At 45.0% G+C, this 17,336-nt stretch overlaps 1 protein-coding gene across 10 annotated transcripts in view; it reads right to left on the bottom strand.

Moving 5' to 3' along the window:
• Nucleotides 1-17,336, bottom strand: part of PUM1 (pumilio RNA binding family member 1) — a 224,883-nt gene that overhangs the window by 105,476 nt on the left and 102,071 nt on the right. For all 10 annotated transcript variants that reach the window (XM_073564452.1, XM_073564444.1, XM_073564418.1 and 7 more), the window contains exons 7-8: nt 1,528-1,798; nt 1,337-1,430 (exon numbers count right to left, since the gene is read on the bottom strand). In XM_073564452.1, the coding sequence (XP_073420553.1) occupies nt 1,337-1,430; nt 1,528-1,798 (365 nt within the window). The remainder of the gene's footprint in view (nt 1-1,336; nt 1,431-1,527; nt 1,799-17,336) is intronic.

Here is a 17,336-nt window from a genome sequence, read left to right as displayed (position 1 = left end):
ATCTGACCAGAGCACCTTCTTACACATGTTTGGTGTGTCTCCCTGGTGACTTGTTGCAAACTTTAAACGACACTTTTTATGGATATCTTTGAGAAATTGCTTTCTTCTTGCCACTCTTCCATAAAGGCCCGATTTGTGCAGTGGAGGACTGATTGTTATCCTATGGACAGACTGTCCCACCTCAGCTGTAGATCTCTGCAGTTCATCCAGAATGATCATGGGCCTCTTGGCTGCATCTCTGATCAGTCTTCTCCTTGTTTGAGGTGAAAGTTTAGAGGGACAGCCGGGTCTTGGTAGATTTGCAGTGGTATGATACACTTTCCATTTCAATATGATCGCTTGCACAGAGCTCCTTGGGATGTTTAATGTTTTGGAAATAATTTTGTATCCAAATCCGGCTTTAAACGTCTCAACAGTATCACGGACCTGCCTGTTGTGTTCCTTGGTCTTCATGATGCTGTCTGTGCTTTAAACAGAACCCTGAGACTATCACAGAGCAGGTGCATTTATACGGAGACTTGATTACACACAGCTGGATTATATTTATCATCATTAGACATTTAGGACAACATTGGATCATTCAGAGATCCACAATGAACTTCTGGAGTGAGTTTGCTGCACTGAAAGTAAAGGGGCCGAATAATATTGCATGCCCCACTTTTCAGTTTTTGAATTTCCACAAAAATTTAAAATAACCAATAAATTTCGTTCAACTTCACAATTGTGTTCCACTTGTTGTTGATTCTTCACCAAAAATTTACATTTGGTATCTTTATGTTTGAAGCATGATATGTGGGAAAAGGTTGAAAAGTTCCAGGGGGCCAAACACTTTCACAAGGCATAGGTGCAGAGCAGCACAGAAAGCTAAAAGGTCCTGCACATAAACTCCTGATTAGTTGAAGACATGTGATCAGTCACATGCCTGAAGGAACTTCAAAATGTGGTAGTGTACACACTTTACTCACACCGCCAGGTAAGGTTTAAATTAGAAGGAAGTATGCTTTTCTCATTTTCCGCTTTCTAAACCTGGTTTGTGCCTTATAGTAAGGTGCATCCTATATTCTGAAAAATACAGCAAATAACATTTTTTCATGATGTATCCATTTTACATTATTTGACCTTAAACCTGAAAATTTTACTCCCCAAATGTCTCCTTTAAAATGTCATATTTTAACAAAGAAAAATAAACACTTAGCGGGCAGAATAAGCCTTTTTACTTAACATTACATCCAATTAAATGACAGATACTGAACGATTAAGGGTTTACGTATATTTCCATAATGTCTGTCTTTTGGTTTATCATAACTTAAAAAATGAGAAATTTCCCCACCCTTACCTATGTGAGGCTGGTGTGCGGCTGCAAGGGCATACTGCTGTTGCTGAGCTGCTGTTAGTTGCTGGACTGCAAGGGCATTCGGTCTTTGGAACAACTGAAGTGATAAATTGATATATTACATAGAATTACCTTAACTGTACAGAATAGTTTTAACAGATGTATTTGCATTATACAGTTAGAATTGCCCTTACCTGCTGCTGTGAACTGTAGTCAAAGAGACCAACTGTAGTAGCCCCTGAATCCACAGGGACTTGGTTGCCTTGATAGTCAAACTGAAGTGGTTCCATGCCAACATGCTCCATAGGGTCCAGCTGCACACTCTGGGACTCCATACCTCCAAAATCTTCCACTGGTTTGGCTCCATTGCTGTTTGTCAGTTGGGAAAGTCCTTCAGAACCATTCTGGCTTGATCCAAGAAGGTCCACCTCACTTGCAGAATTTTGGCAGTTGCCCGGGGTGCGGCTAAAGACACAAAATGCCACTAAAAATTATATTCATGATACTAGAATAACTGATAAGCTTGGTTTCTGCAAGATTGGGTAAAAACAGGGCAACAAGTGGCAGTCCCTAAGCTGCTTACTTTATAAATGACAGCCTGTTTGTCACAGAGTATAACTATATCCAATGTTAAAGAGGTGGTCCGAAACCAACATTGATTTTAATCCTAATGTCTATTTATTGTAATAAAAACAAATGGACGTCTACAGGAGGCAAAGGCTTCAATTACTGCGGAGTCCTCTGACTCCACCCTGAAGCAAAGAGTCATCGGTGATGTCTGTTTCAGGAGCTAGTCCTTGCTCCACTGAGCAGGCTTCAGTTGTCAGGCATTGGGGACTCAAACAAAAGGTCGCCAAAATGTAAGTATTTAAAAAAATAAATAAATAAAATAAAGCGAGGTTCGAGAGGGAAGGGTAAGGGACTTTATAAATAGAATCTTCCAGCAGGTTTCTGCCATCTCATCCGAGAGCAGCATGATGTAGAGGAGGAGAAACTGAATCAAATGATTTATTCACTTTACTGAGTGCGGCTGATCTGACACAATCAGAGGTAGAAAAGGGATTAGGTTACTACAATTAGTTTTGGACCATCCCCTTTAACCCCTTCATGACCAAGCCTATTTTGACCTTAATGACCAGGCCATTTTTTGCAATTCTGACCAGTGTCCCTTTATGAGGTAATAACTCAGGAACGCTTCAATGGATCCTAGCGATTCTGAGATTGTTTTTTCTTGACATATTGGGCTTCATGTTAGTGGTAAATTTAGGTTGATAATTTTTGCGTTTGTCAAAAAATCAGAAATTTGGTGAAAATTTAGAAAATTTTGCAATTTTCAAATTTTGAATTTTTAGTCTGTTAAACCAGAGAGTTCTGTGACACAAAATAGTTAATAAATAACATTTCCCATATGTCTACTTTACATCAGCACAATTTTGGAAACAAAATATTTTTTTGTTAGGAAGTTATAAGGGTTAAAAGTTGACCAGCGATTTCTCATTTTTACAATAAAATTTACAAAACCATTTTTTTTTAGGGACCACCTCACATTTGAAGTCACTTTGAGGGGTCTATATGGCAGAAAATACCCAAAAGTTACACCATTCTAAAAACTGCACCCCTCAAGCTACTCAAAACTACATTCAAGAAGATTATTAACCCTTCAGGTGTTTCACAGGAACTAAAGCAATGTGGAAAGAAAAAATGGACATTTTAATTTTTCCAACAAAAATTTTCTTTTAGCATCAATTTTTTCATTTTCACATGGGAAACAGGATAAAATGGATCCTAAAATTTGTTGGGCAATTTCTCCTGAGTACAACGATACCTCATATGTGGTCATAAACCACTGTTTGGGCGCACGGCACGGCTCAGAAGGGAAGGAGCGCCATTTGACTTTTTGAATGGAAAATATGCTGGAATATTTAGCGGTTGCCATGTCGTGTTTGGAGAGCCCCTGTGTGCATAAACATTGGAGCTCCTCCACAAGTGACCCCATTTTGGAAACTAGACCCCCCAAGGAACTTATCTAGATGCATAGTGATCACTTTGAACCCCCAGGTACTTCACAAATTGATCTGTAAAAAAAAAAAAAATACTTTTTTTTCACAAAAATTTTATTTTAGCCTCAGTTTTTTCATTTTCACATGGGCAACAGGATAAAATGGATCCTAAAATTTGTTGAGCAATTTCTCCTGAGTGCACAGATACCTCATATGTGGTCATAAACCACTGTTTGGGTGCACGGCATGGCCCGGAAGGCAAGGAGCACCATTTGACTTTTTGAATGGAAAATTAGCTCCACTCGTTATCGGACACCATGTCGCATTTGGAGAGCCCCTGTGCACCTAAACATTGGAGCTCCCCCACAAGTGACCCCATTTTGGAAACTAGACCCCCTAAGGAACTTATCTAGACGTGTAGGGAGCACTTTGAACCCCCAAGTGCTTCACAAAAGTTTATAACACAGAGCAGTGAAAATAAAAAATATTTTTTTTTCCTCAAAAATGATTTTTAGCACACTATTTTTAATTTTCACAAGGCTAACAGGAGAAATTGGACCACAAATCTTGTAGTCCAGTTTGTCCTGAGTACGCTGGTACCCCATATGTGGGGGGGAACCACTGTTTGGGCACACGGCAGGGCTCAGAAGGGAAGGAGCGCCATTTGACTTTTTGAAATGCAAATTACTTCCAATCGTTAGCGGACACCATGTCGTGTTTGGAGAGCCCCTGTGTGCCTAAACATTGGAGCTCCCCCACAAATGACCCCATTTTGGAAACTAGACCCCCTAAGGAACTTATCTAGATGTGTAGTGAGCACCTTGAACCCTCAAGTGCTTCACAAAAGTTTATGACGCAGAGCCGTGAAAATAAAAAAAAAAAATTTTCCCTCAAAAATTATTTTTTAGTGCGCAATTTTTTATTTTCACAAGGGTACCAGGATAAATTAGACCCCAAAATTTGTTGTCCAGTTTGTCCTGAGTACGCTGGTACCCCACATGTGGGGGGAACCACTGTTTGGGCACACGTCGGGGCTCGGAAGGGAAGTAGTGACATTTTGAAATGCTGACTTTGATGGAATGGTCTGCGGGTGTCATGTTACATTTGCAGAGCCCCTGATGTACCTAAACTGTGGAACCCCCCACAAGTGACCCCATTTTGGAGACTAGACCCCCCAAGGAACTTATCTAGATATGTGGTGAGCACCTTGAACCCCCAAGCGCTTCACAGAAGTTTATAACGCAGAGCCGTGAAAATAAAAAAAAAATTTTTTTCCACAAAAAAAAAAAAATGATTTTTAGCCAGCATTTTTTTTTTCACAGGGGTAGCAGGATAAATTGGCCCCAAAAGTTGTTGTCCAGTTTGTCCTGAGTACGCTGATACCTAATATGTGGGTGGGGACCACTGTTTGGGTACACGTCGGGGCTCGGAAGGGAAGTAGTGACATTATGAAAGGCTGACTTTGATGGAATGGTCTGCGGACATCATGTTACATTTGCAGAACCCCTGATGTACCTAAACTGTGGAACCCCCTCACAAGTGACCCCATTTTGGAAACTAGACCCCCTAAGGAACTTATCTAGATGTGTGGTGAGCACCTTGAACCCCCAAGTGCTTCACAGAAGTTTATAACGCAGAGACGTGAAAATAAAAAATATTTTTTTTTCCTCAAAAAAAATGATTTTTACCCAGCAATTTTTTTTTTCACAAGGGTAGCAGGATAAATTGGACCCCAAACGTTGTTGTACAGTTTGTCCTGAGTACGCTGGTGCCCCATATATGGGGGGGAACTATTGTTTGGGCACACGTAAGGGCTCGGAATGGAAGTAGTGGCGTTTTGAAATGCAGACTTTGATGGAATGGTCTGCGGTCGTCATTACGTTTGCAGAGCCCCTGATGTGCCTAAACAATAGAAACCCCCCACAAGTGACCCCATTTTGGAAACTAGACCTCCCAAGTAACTTATCTAGATGCCAGGTGAGCACTTTGGACCCCCAAGTGCTTCACAGAACTTTATAACGCAGAGACGTGAAAATTAAAAAAAAAAAAATTTTCCACAAAAATATTTTTTTAGCCCCCAATTTTTTATTTTCCCAAGGGTACCAGGAGAAATTAGACCCCCAAAGTTGTTGTGCAATTTTTCCTGAGTACGCTGATACCCCATATGTTGGGGTAAACCACTGGTTGGGCACACGTCGGGGCTTGGAAGGGAGGAAGCACCGTTTAACTTTTTGAACGCAAAATTGGCTGGAATCAATGGTTGCACCATGTCGCGTTTGGTGACCCCCTGATGTGCCTAAACAGTGGAAACCCCTCAATTCTAACTCCAGCCCTAACCCCAACACACCCCTAACCACAGCCCTAACCCCAACACATCCCTAACCCTAATTCCAACCCTAACCATAACCCTAACCCCAACAGACCCCGAACCCTAACCATAACCCTAACCACAAGCCTAACCCTAATTCCATCCCTAACCCTAATTCCAACCCTAACCCTAATTCCAACCCTAACCCTCTTTCCAACCCTAACCCTCTTTCCAACCCTAACCCTCTTTCCAACCCTAACCCTCTTCCCAACCCTAACCCTCTTTTCAACCCTAACCCTCTTTTCAACCCTAACCCTCTTTTCAACCCTAACCCTCTTTTCAACCCTAACCCTCTTTTCAACCCTAACCCTAACCCTCAGGAGGTACCGGGGGGGGGGGGGGTGAGGGGGGGGACCGGAGGCTGGCGGGGAGCAGAGGGAATGGGAGGGGGGCAGATGATGACAGCGGCGGCAGATCGCCGCTGTCACTCAGTTGCGGGGGGGGGCGATCGCCGGTGGGGGGTGGTGGAATCGGTGTCTCCAGCCATGTCCGATGCTACAGCAGCGTCGGACATGGCTGGATTGTAATATTTCATCAATTTTCCTTGATGAAATATTACTATCGCTCTGATTGGCTGTTTCACTTTTAACAGCCAATCAGAGCGATCGTAGCCACGTGGGGGCGAAGCCACGCCCCCCTGTGGTGAATTACAAAGCCCCCTGTATCTGCGGGTCGGGTGACCTTTCAGTGACCCCGGTCACCCGACCCGCAGGGGGGCTTTGAAGTCATGACGCCACATAGGCGTCACTGGTCAGATTTGAACCAGGTTTCATGACGCCTATGTGGCGTCATTGGTCGTGAAGGGGTTAATAGGTCAACAAAAACAGACTTTTTTTTTTATTAACCACAGCATATAATATTATAATGGTTTACTCCTTAACCCCTTCCCGACATTTGCAGCACATGTACATCATGAATGGGAATGACTTCCCAACCAATGCAGTACATGTACGTCATAGCGATCACCTGAGCAAAGGGGGCTGTGAGCTATGTGTCAAGATTATTCTGTCCACACTTTAACCCCCTAAATGCTGCGATTGGTGAGACTGCAGCCTTTAGAGGTTAGGCAAAAGGAAGAAAGACCCTCTGCCCTAGGATTGGAGACTCCACAAACATCATTGTGGGCTTCCGATCATTGCCTCGGTGACCCGATCTTGTCGTGAAGAGGCCACCAGGCACTATCAAGTTAGTTAGATTATGCACAGTGCATGATCTAACTAACTTATGTAGGGCTGACAGGTTATAAGGTCCAGCAATGCTATATTTCCATCATTTGTTAAAGAAAATGTAGGGGGGGGTTCCACGTTACTTGTAGCACTAAGGCTCTGGAAAAGTGAAATGGTCCTAGCCCCCAAAAGAAATTCAGCAAATTCTGTGCTCCCAAATCCAAATGCCCCCTTCCTTCTGAGCCCCAGTTTGCCTAATGCACATTTAGCGCTCATATGTTTAGCATTTCTGAAGCGATGAGAGCCCCCTAATTTACAGGTGCATGAGCTGGGAACAACGTACAGGCCACTGCATCGGCAGTTTGCAATTTTCACTCGGCAACATTCATTACTGCTGGTTTCTGGAAAATACCCATGGAGTCAAAATCATCACGACACCTGTAGATAAATTCCCCAAGGGGTATAGTTTCCGAGATGGGGTCACTTGAGGGGGAATTCTGCTCTTCTAGCACTTAGGGACTCTGTATGGAGTTTGCAAACTATTATAGGACATTTTGCGCTCCTGGATGCCTCCTGTATAACAGTACTCCTTAGCCATAGGGCAAGACTTGGGAGGCAAATACCGCTCCGTCCCTCCCAAGTCTTGCCATGTGGCTAAGGCCTCTTTCACACATCCGTTTTTCGCTATCAGGCAAGTTCTGGCTATTTTTAGTAAAACCGGATCTGGCAAAAAGCAATGCCGGATCCGGTTTTTCCCCCATTGACTTGTATTTGCGCCGGATGGACATGCGGTTTGTCCGGCTTTTACCGGATCCGGCAATGTCTCAATCCGGCGTCTGAAAAAAACGGCAACTGTAACGTTTTTTGTCTGCGGCGAAAAAGCCGGAAGCGCCGAATCCGGCTTTTTAACACAATGAAAGTCTATGAGCCGGATTTGTTTTTTTGGGTCTGAGCATGCTCAGTAGCCCTGCCCACAGCAAACATGTATAAAACCATGACAGTGGGACCCTCAGCCACAGCCAATATGCCAGCCAAGAGAGGAGCCAGCCGCAGGAGAAGGCAGGAGAGTACCGCACCACCCCAAATGGAGTCAAGGGACCTTGCTGAACAGGCAGAGGGGAGTCCACCTGCAGACGACAGACAGTAATTATCACATCCCCCATTCCTCAAAAATGTAACCAATTTTTTGTTTTTCAGCCAGGGCCATGGAATATCAATATATTCATTGGCCGCCTACATTACATGAATCCACTGGTGAGGAGATCTCTTTCCCTTTACCTCACCCTTCTGCCGCTGCCACCTCTAGTACACCTGCGGGTACTGGGCGGCAGCGGGGTCAGGAAAAGATATATGCTCCAGAGTTCTTGCATCTGAATGCATCTTTCCAGAACTGTCTTAAAGTCTTGTCAGAGCAAATATCCGCAGGCTTTCAGGTGATCAACTCCGCCATTCTGGAGTTGAAGACACTTCTGCAAACCATACATTCAGAAGCAAGAAGTTCTCCAAACCACACGTTTTCAGGTATGTTGTTGAGCGCATGGAAACGCTCTCTCCTAGCCAGCAGATGCATGTAATGCATTCATGCCACGCTGCTCTACTGCAGGTTACCTCCCAACCTCCTCCCACCACCCCAGTAGTTCCTCCACCCACTGTCCCTCCTCCCCCTCCTATTTCATACCAGCAACCTCCCCACTTCCAGCAACCTGCTCCATACCAAACTCCTTCCCCCTACCACTTCTCAACCACATCATCTGCTACTCCAGTCCCTGCTCAACCCTCCACTCCACCACACACCACCTGCTCTGCCTCCAACATGTCCACCCATTCTCTAGCTTTTTCCACCCCTTCACCTCTAACTGTTCCTTCCCCACCACCATCCCAGTCCTCTCTCCACACTCCCAGTGTCGAAGTGTCCCGCAGCCCCTCCAGCAGTATTTCCACCCCACACTAATTTATGATTGTGTGTTGAAAATAAAAAAACAAATTTGCGTGTTTATTAAAAAATTTTCTTTTGAAATTTACAAAAATTTTATTAAAAAAGTTTCAATAAAAGTTAAATTTTTGTATTACAATTGGTGTGTCATTTATTTCTGTGGCTAAATCTGATTAAACCAAAGGTAAAATACTGGGTATAGAAAAGGTAAAAATTATTGGGTATACTAAACAAGGTACATAACTTTGGGTAAAAGGTAAAATTTACCTTTTAGCCACAGTTGTGTCCCTGGTTGTGTTTCAGGCAAAGTATTTCACCTTTTAGCAAAAGTTGTGTATCTTGTTGGGGATTACCTAGCAATGTACACAACTTTAGCTAAAAGGTGAAATACTTTGGCTAAAACACAACCAGGGACACAACTGTGGCCAAAAAGTAAAAATTGATAAACCACAACAAGATAGACAACTTTGGTTGGCAAAGGTATACTGTTGGTACAGAAGGTACTTGACTTTGGTTAAGGGCAGAAATTTATCAAACTGTCATCCTGCCAGTCTATTCTTCCTTGAGGTGACAAAGTATTGTGCAAAATTGTCCCTGATTCGTGAAACAGTCACAGAACGTCTATTGGTAATGTTTTGGTAATCTTGCAAGGTGGTTTCTTCAGAGGTGTCCTCAATGGAAATGGGTTCCTTGCAGATAACAAAATTGTGCAGGACCAAGCAAGCTTTGATCACCTCGTGCACGGTTTCAGTCTTGAGGTTGATTGCAGTCAATAGGACACGCCATTTGGCTGTCAGAATACCAAAAGCGCACTCCACCATTCTTCTTGCTCTTGTGAGGCGGTAATTAAAAATGCGTTTTGTTCTTGTCAATCCTCTGCTAGAGTACGGTTTCAAAAGGTGTTCTGACAGCTGGAAGGCTTCATCCCCTACACATACAAAAGGCATAGGTGGGCCAGATGTTTGCGGCAGCGGTCTAGGGGGTGGAAACTGGAAGGTGTTTCCATACAGTCTACGCCCCATGGCAGACAGTTTTAAAACTTGAGAGTCATTGGAGCGGCCATAGGCTCCAATATCAACAGCAATAAATTTGTATTCTGCATCAGCGATGGCCATGAGGACAATGGAAAAATATTTCTTGTAATTGAAATATTCAGATCCCGATCCTGCTGGCTTTACAATACGGATATGTTTCCTGTCCACAGCGCCCAAGCAATTCGAAAACTGACATATCTGTAGAAACTTGTCAGCAATTTCAATCCACCTCTCTGTTGTGGGTTCTGGTACAAACTCATCAACTTAAGAGTCCCACAGTGCACGGCATGTGTACTTCACAATTCCAGATATGGTGGAAATCCCAAGTCTGTACTGGAAATGGAGTGACGAAAGGGATTCTCCAGTTGCAAGGAATCTGGGGGGAATTATAAAAAAAAAAAAAAAATAGTTCAAAATCACAGCATTACATACCAAAACTCAGCTATAACACTTGGAGATACAAACTACCACCAACAACATTCCAGTGAAAGTGTGCTCTGAAGCGAGCAGATCCAATAAATGTGGCTTACCTTAGAGTCACCATCAGACGCTCTGTCGGTGAAATGGAGAGGCGGCAATAGGTGTCCGATCTCCTTATGAGGTCTGCAATGCGCTCCACCAAGTAATCAAAATTCCCCATTTTCATCCGAACATATGCGAAAAATTTCTGTGGGTTTCGTCTAAGGTCCATGCAGAGTGTGGAATACACCCCACGCGTCATTCTCTTGGCTGTGATGGGGTGGATCCACAAACGGCGTCGACGTCGCTGATGCATGATGCACTGCTGTCTCACTCTCTCCTTTTCCAGAACAATCACCCTCAAACGATTCGCCTCCACTGTAAAAATCCACCAAATTCTTCAAAATGTTTCCTATCACAACATCCATCTTCGCAAGTCACTTGCTCTTCTCTCCAATCTGCACTTTCTCCCCTACAACCTGTCAAAGATGGGCTGCAGGAACACAGTATATATAGGTTTTCAGTAGCCAATCACGTTTGGAAACCCCCAAAGGGTGTTTCTAAAAACCGGATCCGTCGTAATCCGTCGAAAAACGGATGAAACGGATCCGGTTTTTGGTCGGTTGCGCAAGACGGATCCAGCAGAAAACCGGATCCGTCACATCCAGTTTTGCATAACATTTGACGGATCCGGCGCGACGCCGGATCGCACCTGACGGCAAAAAACTGATGTGTGAAAGTAGTTTAAGTAGTACTGTACAGCCACATTTGTGGTATTTCTACATTCAGCAGAAATTGTGGGAAACATTTTGGTGTCATTTTTACCCCTTGTCCCTGCGTAAACATTTAAAATCTGGGGCTTAAACAAAATGTTGGTAGTCAAAATATAATTCTTTATTTCTTCATTGCCCAATGGTTTAAAATTCTGGGACACACCTGTGGTGTCAATATGATCACTGCATCCCTAAATTAATTCACAGAGGTGTAGCTTGTAAAATGGGGTCTCTTATGTGTGAGGAGGTCTGCTGTCCTGGCACCTCAGCAGGGGTTCTGCTAATGCAACCCTCAAACTAGTTCAGCAAAATGTAGACGCCAACATGGTCCCTCTTCCCTTCTGAGCTGTGCATTGTGCCTCAAAAGTAGATTTCGACCACATATGGGTTATCGTTTTACTTAGGGGAAACTGCACAACAAATTATGGAGTCCATTTTTAATGGGGCTAAACACAATTTTGGGGGGAAAAATGATTTATTTTTTTTTTAAATTTTACTGCTCTACGTTATAAACTTCTTTGAAGCAGCTGGGGGTTCAAGGTGCTCACCACACATTAGATACACTCCTTGAGGGGTCTAGTTTCCAAAAAGTTGTCACTTGTGAGAATTTTTCACTGTTTAGGCACATCATGGGCTCTCTAAACGAGACATGACACCAACAGCCCATTCCATCAAAGTCTGCGTTCCAAACGTTACTCCTTTTCAGAGCCCTGCCATAAGCCTGAAAAGTATTTTATCCCCACAAATGAGTTATCTGCACACTCAGGAGAAATTGCACAACAAATTGTATCGTGCAATTTCTCCTGTTATCTTTGCGAAAATGCAAGATTTCAGGCTAAAAAACATGTGTGGAAAGGTTTTTTTTTTTGGTTTTTTTTTTTAATTTTCACTGCTTGTTATAAATGTATGTGACACACCTGGGGGGCTCAAGTTGCTCACCACACATTTAGATAAGTTCCCTGAAAGGTCAAGTTTCCAAAATGGTGTCACTTGTGGGGGTTTCCACTGTTTAGGCACATCAGGGCTCTCCAAACGCGACATGGCGTCTGCTCTCAATTCCAGCCAATTTTGCATTCAAAAGTCCTTCCCTTCCGATCCCTGCCCAAACAATGGTGTTTCCCCACAAATGGGGTACCAGCATGCTCAGGAGAAATTGCACAACAAATTTTGGGGTCCATTTTTTTCCAGTTACCCTTGCGGAAAAAAAAATGGAGTCTAAGATTTTTGTGACAAAAAGTGAAATGTTTATTTTTTCCTTCCACATTCCAAAAATTCCTGTGAAGCACCTGAACTTCTTGAATGTGGTTTTGAGCACCTTGAGGGGTGCAGTTTTTAGAATCGTATCACTGTTGGGTATTTTCTATCATAGAGGCCTCTCAAAGTCACTTAAAATGTGATGTGGACCCTAAAAAACTGTTTAGTAAAATTTTGTTGGAAAAATGAGAAACTGCTGAGCAACTTAACCCTTATAACTTTTTAACAAAAAAAATGTTTCAAAAATTGTGCTGATGTAAAGTTGACATGTGGGAAAAGGAGATTTTTGTGTACCCACCGTAAAATCTCTCTCTCTTAGCCTCTAATTGGGGGACACCGAACCATGGGTGTTATGCTGCTGTCCACTAGGAGGCGACACTATGCATAATCTGAAAAATATTAACTTTGGCTCCTCCTCTGCAGTATACACCCTTGGACGGCGTCAGCTTTCTCCAGTTTTGAGCAAAGGCATTAGGAGGAACATAACAGAAAAAAACAACATAACCATGCCTGTAAGAAGGCTACTATGTACGAGCTCAAAGAACAATATGAGAACTCAACCGTAGCAACGGCCCGTAAGGGCAACAGGGTGGGAGCTGTGTCCCCCAATTACAGGCTAAGAGAGATTTTACGGTGAGTACACAAAAATCTCCTTTACTCTGTCGCCTCATTGGGGGACACAGAACCATGGGACGTCCCAAAGAAGTCCCTGGGTGGGAAGCAATGGACGAATATTGTGCTAGCAGGACCCTAAACTTGGGGCACTGCCGCCTGCAGAACCCATCTACCCAGGCTCGCGTCCGCTGAGGACTGGGTATGAACACTGTAGTGTTTCGTAAACATGTGTAGGCTAGTCCAAGTGTCCGCCTTGCACACTTGTTGTGCCGAAGCCTGGTGCCGAATGGCCCAGGAGGCCCCTACTGCCCGTGTATAGTGTGCCGTGATACCGGCCGGAAGAGGGGAACTGTTAAGTCGGTAGGCCTCGTGTATGGTGGACTTGATCCACCTGGCAAGGGTAGCCTTGTAAGCCGGCAGGCCCTTGCGACCGCCTTCAGGAAGAATGAAGAGGGAATCCGACTTCCGGAAGGGTGCAGTCCTGGACACGTAAATCCACAATGCTCTGACGAGGTCAAGCGTATGCAGAGCCTTCTCCACTCTATGAACCGGACCCGGACAAAGGGATGGCAGTGAGATTTCCTCATTCAGGTGGAAGGTGGACACAACCTTCGGAAGGAAGGATGGTACAGTACGGTGAACCACCCCACCTTGTCCTGGTGAAGAGCTAGGAAAGGCCGTCTGCAGGAAAGTGCTGATAATTCAGACACTCTGCGTAGCGAGGTGATTGGCACTAGAAAAACCACTTTTTGTGACAAAATGCAGAATGGAACTTCATGAAGGGGTTCGAAGGGTGGTGCCTGCAATGCTGTCAGGACCAGATTGAGGTCCCACGTTTCCAGTGGACGTCTGTAGGGGGGAACCAAATCGGGAAACTCCCTAGAGAAAAGTCCTTACATGCGGTTTGGTAGCAATGCGCCTTTGAAAAAGGACTGAAAGCGCTGACACCTGACTCTTGAGCGAGCCTAGGGATAGCTTGGCGTCTAGGCCCGATTGAAGGAAACCTAGTACCTTCGGGAGGTAATAAGGGAGTGGGACCTGTCCATGAGATTCGCACCAGGAAAAGAAAGCTCTCCAGGTATGATAGTAAACCTTGACGGAGGCTGGTTTCATTGCCCTGATCATGGTCGCAATGACATCCGGTGAGAACCCTGCCTGGGTTAGAATCCAGGTTTCAAGGGCCATGCCGTCAAATTGAGAGCCCCTGAATTCTGATGGTAGAACGGACCTTGTGACAGAAGGTCGTGACGGTCGTGGAGACGCCAGGGGGCGTCTGCTGTAAGTTGTACGATGTCGGCGTACCATGTACGTCTGGGCCAGTCCGGCGCGATCATGATGGTTGGAACTCCCTCTTGTTTGATCTTCCTCACGACCCTGGAGATCAAGGGGAGGGGTGGAAAAATGTACAGGAGCTGGAACTGGGTCCAGTCCTGGACCAGGGCATCCGCTCCGAGCGACCGCGGGTCGTGTGTCCTGGCCATGAAATTGGAGACCTTGGCATTGAGATGGGATGCCATTAGGTCCACATCCGGGGTTCCACAGCGTTGACAGATCTGGTAAAAAATCTCAGGGTGGAGAGACCATTCCCCCCCGAGTCCATTCTTTGCCTGCTGAGGAAGTCGGCTTCCCAGTTTTCCACACCCGGAATGTGTACCGCAGAGAGTACCGACCTCATGTCTTCCGCCCAGTGGAGGATATGTGCCACTTCTCTCATCTCCTGGGCGCTGCGGGTCCCGCCTTGGTGATTCACATATGCCACCGCCGTGGCATTGTCCGACTGTATCCGTATGTGAGATGCTGCAAGCAAGTGACGAAAGGCTCTCAGTGCCAGGAAGATGGCCTGGATTTCCAGGATATTGATGGGCAAGGTCGCTTCCATTGGTGACCACTTGCCTTGTGCCCTGAGATGTAGGTGCACCGCACCCCAACCTGTTAGGCTTGCATCGGTGGTCAGGACCTTCCATTGACCTGAGAGAAAGGGTCTTCCTCTTGCAAGCGAAGTTGGCTTGAGCCACCAATGTAGGGACCTCCTGGTTGACAATGTCAACCGGAACTCCCTGTCGAGGGAGAAGGGGTTCCTGTCCCAAGATCTGAGGATGGCTAGTTGAAGAGGCCTGAGGTGAAACTGGGCAAATGGCACTGCCTCCATTGCTGCTGCCATCCTGACGAGGACTCTCATGGCAAACCGGAGATCGTGGAGGATTGCGGAGGAGTGTGCAAACTCCCAGACGGAGGGCCAGTGTCTTGTCCTTGGGAAGGAGCACCAGACCCCTGGAGGTGTCGAATAACATCCCCAGGAAGGTTAGAGTCTGACTCGGGGTAGTCGATTTTTCTAGGTTGACTAACCATCCCAAACGACTCAGTGTGTCTATTGTGATTGAGACACTGACCGGGCAGTCCTTGAAGGTGGAAGACTTGATGAGAAGGTCGTCCAGGTACGGAACGACTAGAATGCCTCTGGAGTGTAGAATGTCCATGGTGGCTGCCATGACCTTGGTAAACGTTCTTGGAGCCGTGGCGAGTCCGAACGGGAGGGCGACAAACTGATAGTGGTTTTGGTTGATCGTGAACCTGAGAAACCTTTCATGGGCGGGAGCAATTGGTATGTGCAGATATGCGTCTTGGATGTCTATGGAGGCAAGGTATTCTCCCTGCTCCATGGATGTTATGATGGACCGGAGGGACTCCATGCGGAAATGACGGACCCGTACATATTTGTTGAGCTGTTTTAGGTCTAGTATGGGCCGGAAGCTGCCCCCTTTCTTGGTAACTACACATAGATTGGAGTAGATCCCTCGGAGGCCCCTGCCGCTTCAAAAATGGAACGAGCCATGCGTTCTACTTGTCGGTCTGCTGCGTCCCTGAGGGTTGAGCTATCTGGCAGTGAGAGTAGGGTGTGTGCTGCTTGTCTAGATACCGGGGGGTCCACTTTGGGTGGATCTGTCCACTGTTTGGTGTCCTTCTGTGAGAAGGGGTACTTCGCTTCCAAATATTTGCGATTGGCAAATTTTTTCTCAGGCTGTGAAAACTGCTTAGTAAGTATAGTTTGAAACTCATGGTGATTAAGGAAGACCTTAGGTGGTTTCAGAACACTTTTGAAGCAAATCTTATGTTCTGGGGCTAGCTCTGAAATTTCCAGCACCCGATGGATGGCAGAGATTATGTCCTCAACTAGCGCTGTATTGCTAGTGGGACAAGGTACCACAGACCTCTCCGTTTCGTTGTCTGAGTCGGAGTCACGGATGCCTTCCGAATCCTGCGTATCGCTAAGGCGTTCCCTGGTGGGCGACCTGGGGCGGGGGTCTTCTGTGGTCAGGGATCGCTGTGGTGAACTGCATTGTCTGTCTCTGATAGGGGACTGTCTAGGTGACCTGGAATGATGGGGTCTCTCCCTGGAAGGGGATGACAGTGTGCTATAGGACATATAAAATAAATTTTTGGCACTCAACTTGAAATGATTGGTAGAATTTTATTCGCAGTCATAATAGACGTTTCGGTCAATTCATTCTGACCTTTCTCAATATACCGACTGCTCTTGAGATGTAGAGAAAAATTGTGTGGCAGATATATAAAGGTATAACAGGGAGCAAAAGGGTCCGTGAATCAATTGCCTACGGTCCGAATGAGGCCTGTGGTATATCATATGAAATTTCGTATGTCCTGCGACATGGGTCACTGGTATAAATGTACCATATATGTCTCTATATGCAGGGTGATGGAACCCGGACCATAAATACACTAGAGATAAGTCTGTATGTCCCTGATCATGATATCCTTGTAAGTACTTGTCAATTCAAATCTGTATTGCCCCGTAATTTCCTTTTTCTATCATCAATGAACTTGGTAATGAGGCCCGGGTCCAGAACTCTGATTACCAATGCGGTCAGTAGTAGATAGTAGTGTCTCCTGCCACAATGTAACTCGGCATCCACCGCTTGTTCATGGGCCCATTGATGATAGAAAAAGGAAATTACGGGGCAATACAGATTTGAATTGACAAGTACTTACAAGGATATCATGATCAGGGACATACAGACTTATCTCTAGTGTATTTATGGTCCGGGTTCCATCACCCTGCATATAGAGACATATATGGTACATTTATACCAGTGACCCATGTCGCAGGACATACGAAATTTCATATGATATACCACAGGCCTCATTCGGACCGTAGGCAATTGATTCACGGACCCTTTTGCTCCCTGTTATACCTTTATATATCTGCCACACAATTTTTCTCTACATCTCAAGAGCAGTCGGTATATTGAGAAAGGTCAGAATGAATTGACCGAAACGTCTATTATGACTGCGAATAAAATTCTACCAATCATTTCAAGTAGAGTGCCAAAAATTTATTTTATATATTCTCTGGTGTGGGAACCTTTTTTGTGCACCATTTCA

Source organism: Dendrobates tinctorius, unplaced genomic scaffold (assembly GCF_039654945.1).
Source record: "Dendrobates tinctorius isolate UK_male_01 unplaced genomic scaffold, ASM3965494v1 ptg000015l, whole genome shotgun sequence".
Lineage (NCBI taxonomy): Eukaryota > Metazoa > Chordata > Amphibia > Anura > Dendrobatidae > Dendrobates > Dendrobates tinctorius.
Note: the sequence above shows the minus strand (reverse complement) of the source record. Positions and strands in the feature narration are given on the sequence as shown.